The following is a 17280-nucleotide window of genomic DNA, read 5'->3' on the forward strand; positions in this document are numbered from 1 at the left end:
AACTGAGAGTGAGCCTGTCTCAACTTGACTGTGAAGCTCTTGTCAGCTCATGAAACAACCAAAACCTACCCACTGTTAGTCACCTTTCATGTCACAACTTGAAGAATCATCTAGAACAGACTCTGCTGATTTTATTTATGAGTGTCTCCTTACAGTTTCAAATAAAATGCATTATAAAGTAAGTTATAAAAACTATTTCCAACTTAACAAAAAAAATATATAGGCTATTTTGTAAACAACTAAATTGTTGTTTTAGAAGCAACCCTCCTAAGTACATAATAATTTATGGTAATAATCACCATTGTAACTAAATTAAGTAAAGTTAGGGTACATTGTATCAAACTGGAAAAAAAAAACCTTATAAACAATCTTTTTTTAAATTATTATATAACTATGAACCTTTTTGCCTCCCACTTTGAAATTTTGAGAATCACTTGCCAAAAGTATAAACTATATATATGAATTTAAAAAAAATAATAACTTTGTGAGAAAATCAAAATTAAAAATTTTGAATTTGATTTCTTAAAAACACGTTTTAAAACAAATTACGTTGTGTTGTACATCAAAAGAAAGAGCATTTAAAACTGAGTAAAATGACATCTCTCCCATTTCTAACTCAATTAGGAGAAAAGCTATTGTGATCTCAAAATATGTCGGTTAGGTTTTTTCCCCGCAGATTTTGGGAAACTTTACATAGCTGTAATTTTGAAACCATTTGAGATATTTCAAAAAAATTGGTAATTTTTAAAATCCAAATTTCATCAAATTTTGAGGTGGTTAGGTTTATACCTTGTGTTGATGTGATATGGAATGACCCACACACAAACCCTATTTATTACCTAAGTTAAACTGAAATGCAGAGAGCACAAAATAGTGAAAATCCTTTGCAAAACTTTCTCAACTCTTACCAATATAAAATTACATACAAATACACAAATCACCTGAATATTTTTATTTATTTATTTATTTATTTATTTATTTATTTAATATTTGTTGCATGCCTACCTACAGCTTATGGCCTTGGGTGGTAGGCACGATACAAACAACACAGATACATACAGACAGAACAAAACAATACAAAATACAAGACAACAAAACAAAACGATACACACAACATGCAACATTTAACAATTAGTAAATAATTTATTTGCAAATTTTATATTGTAGAAAATAAGAATAACACAAAAAAAACTAACTTGAAACAATATGATTATTAACCACAAGAAAGAAAGATAAAAAAAAAATTAAGTTAGGAATAGTTGTATTTTTTAAAATTTTATTTTGCTATCTAATTCAGGAAATAACCTAGCATATTTATTGTAATTTTTAGTTATTCTGTTTAATAGATCATTTGTTTTACTTAACGTACAAATTAAAGATTGATTACGTCTATTGAAAGTAGGTATTCTAATTCCAGTATTGTGAAGAAAATAGTTACAATTAATTGTATTTTTGTAACAATTGTGTACAAATAATGCATCTAATATTTCTCTTCTTAATGGTAAGGAACCAAGAAGGGAGTGTAAATCTACATTTAGATTAATGTTACTTTTTAGGTTTATAATTTTGATCAGTTTGAATTGTATTTTATCCAATTTGTCACTATCTGATTTATTAATGTTATTCCAAATCAAAGAACCATATTCAAATTTAGATCTCACCAAGGATTTATAAAGACTAAGTGTTGAATCTAAATTAGATGCATTAAATGTGATATATTTAATCAATGCTAACATTTTATTAGCATTTGATCTAAGTGTTTCAATATGATTGTGAAAGAATAATTATGAATCTAGCAAAATACCTAAGTCTCTGACAGAGTTTGATTTTGCAATAGTACGATTGTCTAGTTTATATTCAAATACAATAGGATGATATTTTCTTGAGAAGGTTATTGTGGTGGTTTTACTGTAGTTAAGTTTAAGGAGATTAGTCTTACACCATGCAACAACAGAAGAAATGTCATGTTGAAGTAAGTGACAGTCATTTAATGAAGTAATTCTTCTATATATTTTTAGGTCATCTGCAAATAACAGACCAACTGAATAATTTAGTGCTTTGGTTATATCATCAATAAAAATGTTGAAAAGAAGGGGAGAAAGGGTACCACCTTGAGGTACTCCAGAGTTTGCCATATGTAAATCAGATTTAGTTTTATTAATAGAAACAAAGTATTTCCTATCTTTCAAATAACTGCCAAACCATTTGATATATTTGTCGCTCAATCCCATAATGGATAATTTGCTGAGTAATATCTGATAGTTTACTGTATCAAAAGCCTTTGCTAAATCAAAATAGCAAGCATCCACTTGGCCTCGGGTTATCACTTCAGAATAAATTGGATTTATGAAAGTTATCAGATTGGTAGTAGTAGATTTGCCAATTCTGAAACCATGTTGACAATCAGATAGTTTATTTTTGAGATTGAAATCAAGGTCCTTAAATATTATTTTATCAAAAACTTTAGCAAATCCATTTAAAAGAGAAATAGGCCTATAATTTGTGACATTAAATTTACTACCTTTTTTATGTATAGGAATGACCTTGGCAGTTTTCCATATATTGGGGTAGATGCTGTTTTTAATACTGCTATTGAATATAAACTAAAGGATAGGAACAAGAACCAGAGAGCATCCTTTTATTATGAAATTAGGAATACCATCTGGACCTGTTGACATAGTAGATTTCAAGGATTTGATCCCCCAAAGTACAAGAGACTCAGTAATAGTGGACATAGGAATGGAGCAAGCAGTATTATCAGATATCAAAGGAGTGCTGTTATTGGCTGGAGTTACATATATGCTAGAAAAATAGTTCGCAAAACTGTTTGCAATACAAAATGTGTCATTAGTGACAGTATCATTGACCTTGAGAGAGAATGGCTGATTGTATCCTTTCATGATTTTTATGTAACGCCAACATTTTTTTGGATTTTGTTTGATTTTGTTGTTTAGAGTTTGTAACCAAAAATTTTTGTCTCTTGAAATGAGATATTTAGCCTCTTTACGTTTCTGTGAAAATAGAGCATAGTAATAAGGATTCATGTTTCTTTTGTATAGTTTATGGAAATGTTTTTTTATGTTTTAGTGTTCGTATAAGTTGCTTTGAGTACCAATGCGGGTAACTATAAGTAGTTTTCACAATGACAGGAATGTAACTCATAATATATTGATTAACTGTAGTAGTTAGAATGTCTACCATAATATTCACGTCAGTAGTGTTATATAATATAGACCAATCATGATTTTTAATAGCATTATACAACTTAAGTAGTCTCCTTTTTTATAATTTATAAAGGTTGTAGATGTATTTTCTTTTCTGATTGTTAGACTTATTTCAATATTAACAATAAGAGCCGGATGGAATGTGTCTTCTTTAATTAATGAATCTAAGGCTTTACTAACCACACAATGCTGTAAATTAGAAAAACATAGGTCCAAAAGGTGGATAGGAGGCTGAGTGACGTTACATTGGGACAAACCCATACCTGAGTGGAACACAGCTTTAGCTTTGGATGTCATACCAATAGGATTTACGTTTTTTGAATGTAAGTAAGACCAGTCAACACCAGGCACATTAAAGTCACCAAGAATAAGGATATTATCTTGGCATGTGGCAAACTTTTCTTCGAGCTCTTCAAAGTAGGCACCATACACTGCAGGTGATGTATCCGGTGGAATATAAATATTACCAAGCACTAGGGTATTTGTTTGAGAGGTTTTAACTTTGATCCATACAGCTTCAATTCCTGTATGATCGAAAACATGGGTTGGGTAAGCAGATTTAAATTTATTTTTGTTGATAGCTATTAATACCCCACCTCCCCTTTCCTTCATTGTTAAGGCTGGGTCTCTATCTGTTCTAAAGATGAGGTATTTATCATCAAAGTAATGCGAGTTAATGCTATTATTATTAAACCAAGTTTCAGTAAGACAAATTATATCAAAATCATTAGCTGCTAAGTTATCGTAAAACTCAATTGATTTTGATCTTAGACCTCTCACATTTTGATAATAAATGTCACACACGCACGCACACGGACTAGCCAGAAGAGAAAGGGCCAGGCGCTCCTCCAGACGCTGACGTGGAACATGATGATAAGGGCGCCTCGTTTACTTCTGACGACGTAGCAGATGACTGCGGTTTTGTGGGGTTTGTGCTATTGGTAACGATAGGTGCTTGACTTTTGGCTTGATCATACCCGAATATTTGTTCATTGTGGAGTCTACCCCGAAATTCAGTAATTAAGCATCCCGAAGGCCAAAACACAGTATTATTAAGTCTATCATAGTCCTTCACGTGAACAGCCACAAAGAATGATGCGTATCTCACAGTATTCATGGTAATAACAATGTAAATAATTCATGCCAAAATGAATTCAATTAAATATTTGGTAAAGTAGTTTATTGTGGGTGGTTGTGTTTACACTGTGGCTCAACAAGTTCAAGTGGAGATAATGAAGGTGAACCTACCTTTTTTGGAATGAATAATGGTATAAATGCAAGGTATGCCTTTTACACAGTGCAAAAAATTTTTTCACTAAAATATCCTTCCCAGATTGGGTTACAACCATCAAAATAATATATTTTTAAAACTGCCCTCAGTGAACTTGTAGCGGTAGGAACATCGGCAGCTAGACATTCTGGCTTGCCTGCAGAAGGCCTTGTTCACCAGAGCGCCTGTAACAATACAAGTCGCAACTAAGATCATGCTGTCATGTCACCAAAACAAAATATAACATGAAAGATCCCTAATTCAAGTGATAGCATGTACCAAATATTAAGCAAGCCTCATTCACAAATCAGAACTTAAGTTTACAATTACTTGAGACATACATTTTTACTAACTCTGACTTTCACATAACATTTTTACATCAAATATCAAACTATGCATAAATGAAATTCTGCCCTAAAACTAAATGACTGAATTTAAAATTTAAGAAGTGCCAGTTCACACATATGTTAAAATTCAGGCACTTTAAATATGTGTTTATATATGTCAAAATATAACAGTGGAATATTTACATTTGAATATTTACAATATTTACTTTGTGCCTTATAGTTTACGGTAGTGGGTTAGAAGTTGGCAAAGTCATTTAGCTTGGCTGCAGTTTTAATATGAGCACATTACTTGGCCACAGTAAACCCTGCTGTTTATTGGGGGCAGAGTATGCCGACACTGGCCGCCCAAGGAGATATCCATCCCGTCTCGTGCATTGCTGAGGGCTGCAGTCCACTGCATCCAGTAGCCCACAAGAAGTTGGCTGCTCAGCTACTGCCGTTTAAGACCCTGTACTAGGTCGTTGAGTTGTCTCCAGTAGCTGACCCTCTCTTTTCACTGGAAAGCTGCCGTCCACTCGTTTGCTGACTCCCTTCTCCAAAACGAGCTGGTGCAGCCTTCCCTAGGACTGCTACTGGCAGGCGCGTACTGGGCTGTCCTTTCTGGCTACGTCAGCTTTGTTCCGACTCCCGCTCCCTCTTAGAGTAGTACTGGGCTATTATTTATCCTGCTGCTTGCATCGTTACATTTCAGTAGCAAGCCACAAAGTCCAAAGTTATGCTTGTAGCAAATGTGCAGCATTCCGACATCGATAGTAGCTCTTCTTACGCCACTGCGTCTTGTCCCGAGCATAATTCCCCATCATACATCTTATTCTTTAGCTGTCTGATGATGTCACTATACTTTTCTCTTCTTCTTTTTCTTGGCCCACAATCTTCTTTACATCTCAAGCAACTGGGTTAGGACTTGTATGTAAAAGTCTTCTCGGTTGCATGAATGCATCATACAGTATCGCGTGAACGCTGCTTATCAAGTCTGATGAAGTTCTATCTCCCTTGTGGTTCTTGTTGTATCATATACTCATTGCATTGCTTCTCCCTCTCTCTGTACTCGTCAGCAAAAGACAGTTGTGCCACAGACTCCTGGGTACACGCCCTGCCAGCCGAGCAGGCTGCCTACTCCATCAGAGTTGCGTTGCTCACACACTGCTCCCAGTCTCTAAAACTTGTAATTGACATTGTGGTGGTGTTCATACCACAAGTTTATCCTTTAACTATTACATCTGCAGAAAAATCTTAAAATGGCTCTGCCCACAGCAGTTTTAAAATCAACACCAAAAAAGTTGAAATGCATATGTTTTAGGGGCCTCTCTAGTAAAAATGAAAAATGTTAAGCGCGCTGGGCTACTGACCACGTGCTGTAGCTAGTGGATGGGCGTAGCAAAATATCTGTGCTGGTGGCGTTGGGCGGGGGGGGGGGGGGGGGGGGGGGGGGGTCAGTCAAAGAGGCAAAAGGGAGGCTCTGTTGTTATTGTGTCTGCTGAAGTCCAGTTGCTGCTCATACCTGTGTTGTCTGCATACTAGGTCATGGCAAAGGCTGGTTACTCGGCCTATCGCTGCATACAACAGATATATTTCTTCTGTCGCTTTGCTTGCTTCTCGAAAGTGTTTATGAACTTGAAAAATGCGCTCCAGAGTATATCCATGAATTTCAAAAAACTTTAATTCCTTTTTTAAAAGTTTTTGAATTCACATACTACATAATTAAGAGATTAACATTTATTACAAAAAATTGTGTGACCAAAAATTGACGCAGTATCTCGTGGTTTCAAAATTTCGAAGGCTATTGAACAAATTTTACTAAATCACAAAAATTTGTCCAAAGGGTCATTTCATGTCAAATCACCTAGAACCATGTGCTCCAAGGTTTCAGATTTTGTTCAAATTTTTGTTATGCATACATATCTATAACAAGAGTAACTATGAATTATTTCAGAATTTTTAAATTAAAACTGGAAGAATGAGAAATTTTCGATACTTTCAGTTTTTGAGCGAATAATGTTCTCTGACGATCTTCACCAGTACACTTAAATTACTATAAAGCCCACAATTTTCATGCTATATAACTCATTTAAATTGCAAATAAAAGCTAATATTCCATACTTTGTAGATGTGGACAGAGAAGTAACAAATTCCATCACAAAAATTTTACACTGCACCTTTGCTCGCTCAATACCATAACTCAACAACCACAATGAGCACTAGCTTGAAAATTTATTTTTACATACACATTAGCATTAAAAAATGAAAAGGGTGTTTTTTGTGGTTTTTAAATTATTAAATTTTTATTACTGAGGTATGTAATAATGCCCAAATCCAAAGTAATTGCCCCATAAAAAAATTAAAAATAATTGGATTTAAATTGGGTTTACCAAATAATATGCTAAATACAAATCTAGCTTTTTTTGGCAAAGAAACTTACCAAAGTTACTTCGTACTGGGTCAAGATAATGTTACTTAGTGTTATAGACTATATGCATATCTCACTACTCTTTCATATTGTATGCCAATTCTTCAAAAATTTTCTGTTCATCTAGTTGTAGTGCATATGTCCTGTCTGATGATGATGATGATGTTGAAGGAACTTTAACTTCTTTAATACAGTTTTCATAAGGCACCCAGCAGCAGTCAGTCATCCTTAAATGGCCAGTGAAATGTTGACAAAGGACCGCAAGGATGCATGAACTGAACTTTAGCATCTCTTTCAACATCTGACACTTCAAGTATTTTACCTACCCACAACTTTTGTTCATATTTAACCGCAAAATATTTCTCTGGAAGAAAATTCATCACTTCTTTATGTTTTTGTACACCAACTACTGCTGTAAAAGACTTTTCAGAAACAGAAACTCTTTTAAAAATCAAAGTTTTTTCATCAGTAGGTTTGAAGTAATGATTTTCTCTAGTGCCTGTAATGGATGTTGCATTTGCATACCATTTGATAAGACCTGCCCTCCTAGCTAAATATTTGTCTTTTAAACTATTTTCATGAATGCTAAGAATATTTTACAGGTTTTATGTATTTTAGGGTCGATATTTGCGCTGGCCGTGGGTTTTAAGAATGTACTTTGTATTTTAACAGAGATTTTTATCTTTAATTTTTTTTTGTTATTATTCACAAATAAGTCGTACTGGATTTTTGCCTGTTTTGGCCTACTTTTTCAGGGTTTTTTTCTAAATAAGTTTAATTTTGTCAAGTAATTTGTATTATGATTGCTGTTACCTAATGGTCCAGAACAATGGACTTGGTGTGGGATGTATGAGGAAGAGGCAGGTATTTGAGACCTATGAATGCGAGTGAGATAGAAACGGTGATTCCCCACCAAGAGAGAGACAAATGATATCTCCTCACTGCGTGGGAACTGGAGGAGAACTATTCTCCCATGGTGTTGGAGAGAGAAGGAGAAAGTGAGTCCCCTGTTTCTAAGTGTGGAAATGGTTTTCAGTGTATATGTTCTGTGTTCTGATTGGCGTAATTGTTAGTGTGAATGAAGAGTGTATGTGATTGGTCGGTGAGGTCTTGTGACTGCCCTTCCTGCGTGGAGGAACCAGTGCCATGATTTCACCAGTCGTCTGCCGATCGCTGCACCAGGAGGGTGCGTTCGGTGGCTTCTCACAAAATATGTAGTAATTGAGAAGGATAAATTTAACGTTGGTAGCTCGAGCCATGCCGAAGATAGTAATTTAATCATTTGTTTTTTTTGGAACTCTTTGAACATTTTTAATTAGAAATTGCTGCTACCGACCTCGGCGTCTGGCTCTTGGCTAAATTCGTTTTCGCTGGGTGCGGCCCTGTTTGAGGCCGTACTGATTTTGTGTACTTACAGTAAAATGTTACTGAAGGACTTAACCTACGTTATTTTTCGTTTTTTAACATCCCTCGAGCTGCGAGCAATTCTCGACAGGCGAATGTACGAGTTGAATGAGTGAGAAAAATTTTGAAAGTGATTGGATTTGTCAGTGCAGCATTCTACTTTGAAAAATAAATCAAAAACTACAATTGGCGCTTAACATCCTTTTATTTTTGTATATAACGAACCGTTATAAAATCCTCAGAGTTTAAAATTGGTCTGTCAACAGTTCTCTGAAGACGGGCTCTTGTAGCCAGTCGTTTGATTGTACCACCCACTCCATCACATGCATTTTTGCCATGGCTGGTTTCAAAGAAGCTCCACTCAGCAGATAGACCATGGTCTTCTTGATGGAAACACAAGTTAATAACATTTTTATAGTTTTTGTACTGTGCAGCACTACCATTACTGAAGTAAAATACATGACTCAAATGTGGTAGTTCTCTTCGTAAGTGCTGTAATATAATGACTTTTGGAAAGTGAAAAATGCTGTGGTGTCATGCTTAAGGCAGTCACTTATGAAACAGAATGATTTTGACTTCAAGACATCACTATCAGTATAATAAACAACAAATGGATGTAAGGTAACTTGAATGTTTTGCCAATGGAAACCTTTTGCAGCATCTTGCAAAATACAGGTGTAATTTTCTGCAAAGTCAGCTATAATGAGGCAAGAGATTCTATCTAATTTAATTTTTATTTGCTTTAGGTACCGACTGCGACTTGGCTGTGAAATGATGTTTAGTCAAAACCACCAATTTATCTATTAGCAGATCAACAAAATCATCAGCAGACTTTGTCAGTGTTTCAAGCGATTCACAGTCAGTGTGAATCCATTGTTTGAAAACAATAATGTCTTTTGTTTTAAAAATTTCTAATTGCATAAGGTACTCACGAAGTACTGACACATTTGGATAATTAGGACATGTGTGAAGAATGCATTCTTCTGAATGAAGGTCACATACCAATTTATGCAGGAGCTCTTGATATGGTATGTTTAAATGAATACTCTGCATCATTAATTTCACATTTTGGTGATAGGTACACACGCACACAATGAATACCACGAATGCTTACAGTTACACATACTGTTGGACACAATTCACAAAACTTAGTTAAACCTATTTTATCATTAGGGTTTTGTTCTTTAAAAGACAAATAAACATCTTTTAAATTATGCAAAATTAGCCTTTTTTGTTTTCAATTCTCTTTTTCCATGTTCACTTGGTACAGACACGCGGTCTTTTGTGTTGGAAGAAACTCTACTTATCTCATCGTCATAGTATAAATCTTTCACCTTCTTTACAAACTTTTCGTTTAGACGATGACCTTTCCTTTTGTCTATACTACCTAAAACTCCATAATTCTCTAGAACATTTCTAGCCTTTTTTTTACCATATATTCAGTTGTGTCAAAAAAATGAACAGTTTGTTGAATACTCCAAGATTGCGGGACAAGCGTCAGTATTTGAAGTTTTTCAATAATTTCACTTGTTTTAAATTTTTCTCTTAAACTATCCATGAGGCAACTGCAATCACTACACTGTATGCTTGAATCACTGGCAGTGTTTACAGAGTCTTCAATGGGATAATCTTTACTTGCTATTTCTGTAAAACTAGCTGATAAATGCTGAGCCTTACTTTTCAAGTATGCACTTCTTTCCTCCTGCTTCCTTTTAGTAACTTTTACTGGAGAAGAACCAATTAGTTTACAACTTTCATTCAGTTTTCCCAGGACCTGAGAAGGGGTATCTGGTTCATAGTCACTGTCTGAAACACTGTTATCACTGTTGCTAGTCGCAGACACTACTAATTTTCTACAGGTTATACAAAGTTTGGTGCCTGGTAAAAGTTTCACCGTTGTTTGATATTTTTTTGAAAATGAAACTGAAACACCCTTGAGACCGTTTCTAAAAATTTTTTTTTGTGTTTTTTAAATGGGTCACAACAAATTCTCTGGCGATCTTCAAATATTGTGAGAAATGTTCACCTATGTTGGTAACATATGTTTTCAATATTGTGACAATTAGTTCTTAACCTTAAAAGTTCCTGTCCTCTTTCACCAAATTCAGAAAAGCACATAAAACATTTTTGTTTACACTCTGTGTGAGGTGAGCAGTCTTCTCGGAGATGCAGGCCAACTGAGCACTTGTTCATTATTTTAAACTACTGTGCGCAGCAACTAGAAAACTGTGAAATACTCCGTAAAGACTTTGAAACTCATAACTTCTGGACATACAACCTATTCCCATTAGAAGCCAGTGGGATGCTCTATAGTATTGGGCAAGAAGGCAGCAGTTTACTTATCAGCACAGTTATCATATGTTTTCTGCTTAGCCAGCAGGAGAGAGCCAGCACAGCTAGAGATAAAAGTGAAGGATCACTGGGTGACTCAAATGTATGGAAACACATCATTCCCTCTCACATATTACTGAATTGTGATGTAGTAGCAGCTCATTCACAAATTAATGCTAGACCAACTTTACAAAACGTTGAAAAAAAAATTTTTTTAAAGTAAATCAGGTTTTACTGATTTGCATATATGAGATTGGAAGTCGCAAAGTTGATTAAAAAATACTTTATAATAGTGCATTAGCTAGTTAAATAAACAGAATAAGAGCTTAATACATTTTATGCATGGAAAAGTATTAAAGGCGTGAAATGTGCATCAACATAATGAAACTAAAAGTCTAAGGATAGCTTGATAAAAATAAAAAGTAATAAAATAAATTGCTTGTATTTAATATTGTAAATAAAATTAAATATTCCTGATAAACATAGTACATTACAAGATTAAGGAAGTTTTAACTCTTAACATTTGGGCCATATGTATTTTAAAGCAACACAATAGTGTTTCATATACTGTATTACCTTGGTAGGGTACATTAAAAATACATTATTAAAAACCTCAAAAATCACCCTTTTCATTTTTTGATGCTAATCTGTATGTAAAAATAAATTTTCAAGCTAGTGCTCATTGTTGTTGATGAGTTATGGTATTGAGCGAGCAAAGGTGCAAAATAGCTTAAAATTGTATTCCATGCTCAGTGTAAAATTTTTGTGATGGAATTTGTTACTTCTCTGTCCACATCTACAAAGTATGGAATATTCACTTTTATTTGCAATTTAAATGAGTTATATAGCATGAAAATTGTGGGTTTTATAGTAATTTAAGTGTACTGGTGAAGATCGCCGGAGAACATTATTCGCTCAAAAACTGAAAGTATCGAAAATTTCTCATTCTTCCAGTTTTAATGTAAAAATTCTCAAATAATTCAGAGTTACTCATGTTATAGATATGTATGCATAAAAAAATTTGAACAAAATCTGTGACATTGAAGCAGGATAGTGTATTTTAATTAGGTGATTTGACATGAAATGACCCCAAAGTGTGTACTTAAGAAATAGCATTTAGGTGATAATGGTTTTTCATGTACAGTCACTCTCACATTTATAAAATTCTTCTGGACTGCAACGAAAATCATTTCTTACTAATATATGAGTTTCAAAAACTAAATAAAAATAAGAAAAAATTAAATAATTTTACTCATAGGCATAAGTAAATTATCTTTTAAAGTTGCAATAACTTAACTATAAATAAAATTTTAACCTATTTTCTGAAGGAAAAAAAAGTGCAAATCAAACTTATGTAGTCGATTGTATTTAGTTGCACAATTTAATTTACTGACACTGCATATTACTATTTTTTGGCACTTATTACATTACCATTTGATTTTTCAGCATCAATTTTTAAAAATGACTTTAATGATGAATATGATTAATATTTGAACATAAATGAACTATTACCTTTCCGAGCTAGTTACAGAGATTTATGTGCTGTATTGATTTTTTAGCTATTGCAAAAGCGGACTAGAGGTGGATTCAGACTTCATGCTTGTTCAGTCACGTTGAAGTGAACCTGAGTTCACATGTGATCAAAGGTGTTTGGGTGGCATGGTAGAACTCAGTGTGTACTGAATGGTGTGTTCAAGGTGTCAGTGAAATGTTTAAATGGAAGTAATTTTTAGCCTAAGTATGTTATTTGGTGCAGTATTTAGGCTGTCAAAGAAGATTCAAAAGATACTGCATTGATGTTTGATAAAAAATATGTCTAGCATCACCCCTAAATATACCACCACTATTGTTAGAATTTCTATTCAAATTATCAAAATTATTTTTGTTTTGTCACTTTTACTAGCTGGTATTGTACCATACAAAAAATTGTCTATTTTGTGTATTAATTTACTGCATTCAGTTCAAATGTCTGTCTAGAATAGAGTATAAGAAAGTTAGAATAAAATGGCTAATTTCAACATCCAAAATGGGATTTTATTTTTGCTATCAGACATTTAAAATTTTAGTTTGTTTAAAAATTATAAGCTAAAATTGACGAAGCTGTCGTGTCCATCCTGGTCCCTAGGCCCGCTGTTGCTCATATCCGGCTGGTCCGGGCATGAGTGTAAAAAAGTGCTTTGAGTGGTGCTTCGAGCGATGAGCGCACCCGAGTGCGGCGGCTGGTGTGACGAATGACAGTGCAATCTGACCCGGACCGCGTACTGTCTCCCACGCATCTCGTGCGTCCCCCTCCCCTGCTTCCTGCTCGCCATGCGCCGGTGCGTGGGAGGCAGTCGTAGTTCGCCTGTCATCCGCGACGGACGCGTCTGAGCGCTGCTCTGTGCTTCGCCGCTAGCGACTCGTGAGTGGTTCCCCATTTAGCAGCCAGTGCCTTAACCACTTAGACAGAACTAAATGGCGTCTCGAGCGGCCGACAGCTCGAGGGGTCGCTGGTGTCCTGGCCCCCTGTTGCAAGCCACAAGGTGAGAACCCGTTCACTCCCTGAGTGTTAGGCTGGCCGGCGCTCTCGTCACGACAGGGAATCACTCGCAACAGGGGTCAGAGAGCCAGGTGTTGTCAGATTAATGGCACTTAATAAATCATACACATTCTGAAATATTTAAAAGTCCACATTTCAGCTGTAGGTTTCACATGTGATAAAATTTAATTTAACTACAGCAACACGCCTACTGAAAATAATACACTGCAATTCATGATTTATGATTTGTTTTTTATGCTGTTCATAACTACTCTACACACACGCAAATTACATTAGACATAAAGCTAATTAATGCTGTATAACATTTGAATTATGTTTATGACATTATTTACATTAAGTGAATGTAAAACAAATCTCAAGACAGTTTCTTAAAACTACACACACCGTTACCATAACATTATGGCATGAAAATTGCATAGCATTACGTGTTGATTTAAAAATAATCAGTATTCACAAAGTTAATTGCATGTGAGTAGACTGCAGCATAAAAATATAATTTTGATGAATTTAATTAGTTTTGGCATTATCTTTTTAATCCTGGCATGATTAAAATAAGCAAGTTCACTCTTTGATTTTACGTTAAAATACTAAATCTCGGCTAGCAATGAATTTAGATTTTGCTTCAATTGGTTGAACACAAAAGATGGTCACCTCCGGGTATTACCGATAGCCAACTGAAACTCAATTTTGAAAGAGGGGCTCAAAGTATCTTAAAAATTTGTTGACTTTGTTGACAGTCCATGGACTACTTGTAAACTGTCTCCTCGTCGTACTGAGCTATCCTAGCTGGGGACCCTCGGGTTGGCCTGTGGTGTAGACCTTGCTCTCACACCCGCGCTATCTCAGTAGCGGTGTGCTCGCTACTCCACCACTCCTATCCTGCTGGAGCACGGACCCGCGGTCTGCTCTCTCAACCTATCCCATACTCCCATCGCTTCTGTCCTGCAGTGATACTTCCCCATCTAGCCTGCATCCTACCTGCTCGCTGTCAAGAACGTGTCTATTTTTAAAGAAGCCTCGCTTGCTAACAAAGTAAATTTTTTCTGTGCAAGAATCTGATTCGCTACCAATCCATACCAAAAAATTGTTTTTGTGCACTGAGAATATATCAAGGTGAATTATAACATAAATCAATCTAAAATACAATTATTGATAGCAAAGCTTAAATAGACAGTATAATATCTGTCCTGTTACACTACATGTTCTGAATAAAAAGAATTTAATAAGAATAGCCATTACTTATTTTCTTTTTTAAACAATAGCCACATAAAAGAAAAAAATACTTTCAATGCATGTTTTAGTAAAATTATAGGTATAAAGGGAATAAAAAAATATTGTACTAGGTGACACTAGCGCTCCTGGTAGCGAGTACTGAAAACAAATTGGCAGTTCTGTCTCGAATAAGCGATGCTATAATTCTTTGAAATTAAAAAAGAATTATTAAGTCTGAATATGTGTGTTATTTTTTATATACCTTATTTAATTCTGTCTGGTAAATGTCTTGATCATAACAGCTCTGGTAGGTAATGTAACATTGACCTTAAGTAATGAGACAGAGCGATGCTGGCACTCTCTTAAAGTAAACAGCGGTAACAAAGATGTCTGTATCCAAGATGGTGGCCTCTGGCAAAACTGAAAAATATATGGTGGCTGTGACATCATCCAAGATGGCGGCCTCTAGCAAATGAAACCAAAATGACGTGCATGATGTCAATCAAAAAAGTGGCTGTGACATCAGATCCAAGATGGCCGACATATTATTAGAATCCAAGATGTTGGCCATAACGAATATTGCAATGTTGTAGGATACAAGATGTCGGTCGTAACGATGCAATGATGACATCATCAGGGATGGAAACTGGTCAGTAAAATCAGTAAAAGTCTTTTTTTTTTTTTTTGGCAAAGTCAGTATTTAGTCAGTAAAAATGAGAAATGGTCAGTAAAGTCAGTTTTTCTGTAGTTTTACCTTTGTTTTTTTTTTCTAAGAAGACATTTTTGGACCAATGCAGTAAGTACACATACCTATCAATTCCCAAGGAAGCATATCTGAGGGCTTTTTAAGTACTCTTATGCTTAATAATGGAAGCACTGAAGTCTTGAGCACAATGATTCAATCAAAAACAGAGCATTGGGTATAATAGGACAAAGTATTGTGAACTTTATGACTATGTAAATAGTATTATAAATTATATTTCAGCCATTCCGTGCTCGTGGGTGTGACAGTTGAACTAATTTATTTCCACTTAAAATTTAATTTTAGTAATTCAATTTCATTATTATTACATGTCCTGTTTACTGCACACAAGACTGGTTTTGACTAGCGTGGTACGCCAGACAACCAACATACCAAAACACACACACTACCAACCTAACACAACCACACTGTTCGGAACAACACACAACAGTTTCCAGACAATACACAACAGTTCCCTCCCTCCTAAAATGTTACACAGTCCTGCAGTTTGATGGGCTGTCTTCTCTGGCGCTCCGAGTGTCCACGCACTGCTGACGCGGCATTTGGCTCTGCTGGAAACCCTCTAAATGGAGAAGATTCACTGGCCCCAACTGGGCTGGACTGCAGAGTGCTCTGCCGATGTTGGTGTCTCGGGTAGTTGAGTTGCTGTACCCGATTTCCCTGGAACACCACTGGCAGGTGATTCACTGGACGCGACTGGGCTGAGCAGCTCCCGGTCCTCCTGTTGTGACGAGGGAGTCGTGCGATGTCGTAATTGGTCAACATGCCTTCTATATTCATGGCCTTGTTCATCCCGCACTACAAAGATTCTGTTTCCTTCCCTGCCTGTGATCCATCCCACTAACCACCTGTGCCCGGCTGCGTAATTTCGAAACCACACCTCATCACCTGAGTTGAACTGTCTACTTTTCTGGGTGATAGCAGCATTTGACCACTGATGGTCATCTACCCATGACGATGGGTGAAGTTTGGTCAAGGCAGTCTGTAATGACCTGTTTATCAACAGTTCGGCAGGTGTTTTGGTTGCTTCTGCGCTAGGCGTTGTCCGCAATGACAACAAAATGCGGGCCACCCGTGTTTTACAGTTATCCTGTGTAATCTTCCTAAGCTTTTGCTTAACAGTCTGTACCATTCGCTCCGCTAAGCCATTACTGGACGGATGGTAGGGGGGAGAAAACAACATTTTCACACCATTATTCGCCAGAAACTGTTGCAACTCCTGTGAGCGGAATGCTGTTCCATTATCTGCCACTAGCACATCTGGAAGCCCGTGACAGCTAAATATGTCACGTAGTTCCTGTACGACCACATTGGCTGACATACTTGTGGCCCGTCGCACCTCCTGCCATTTTGAGAATGCATCCACCACAACAAGGAACTGCATTCCTTGGAACGGTCCCGCAAAATCCATATGTACCCTGCTCCATGGCTTCCCTGTTGGCAGCCAAGACCCCTCTACCTTCGGTGGGTTATTTCCACACCTCTGACACCCTTCGCAACCACCGACTGCCTCCTCAATCTTTGCATCTAATTTAGGCCACCAAAAATAGCTTCGTGCTACTGCCTTCATCCGGACCACCCCATCGTGATTCGCGTGAAGTATGGCCATCATGTCCGGTCGTAACTTGAGGGGTATAACTACTCTGTTACCCCATAGAGACAATCCTTGTGAACCGACAATTCATCCCGCCTCACATAGTAGGGTTGCAATTCGGGCGCGCCTTTACCTGGCCATCCCGTCTTGACAAACTGTATCACGGCAGATAAAACTGAATCCTTTTCT

General features: G+C 36.2%; 1 protein-coding gene across 1 annotated transcript in view; it reads left to right on the forward strand.

Annotated features, from left to right (window-relative positions):
• Positions 1-17280, forward strand: part of LOC134531371 (E3 ubiquitin-protein ligase RNF14-like) — a 250433-nt gene that overhangs the window by 125412 nt on the left and 107741 nt on the right. The window contains exon 4 of the mRNA XM_063367072.1: positions 13379-13505. Within this exon, the coding sequence (XP_063223142.1) occupies positions 13379-13505 (127 nt within the window). The remainder of the gene's footprint in view (positions 1-13378; positions 13506-17280) is intronic.

The sequence above is a fragment of the Bacillus rossius genome, chromosome 3 (genome assembly GCF_032445375.1).
Source record: "Bacillus rossius redtenbacheri isolate Brsri chromosome 3, Brsri_v3, whole genome shotgun sequence".
Taxonomy (NCBI): Eukaryota; Metazoa; Arthropoda; class Insecta; order Phasmatodea; family Bacillidae; genus Bacillus; species Bacillus rossius.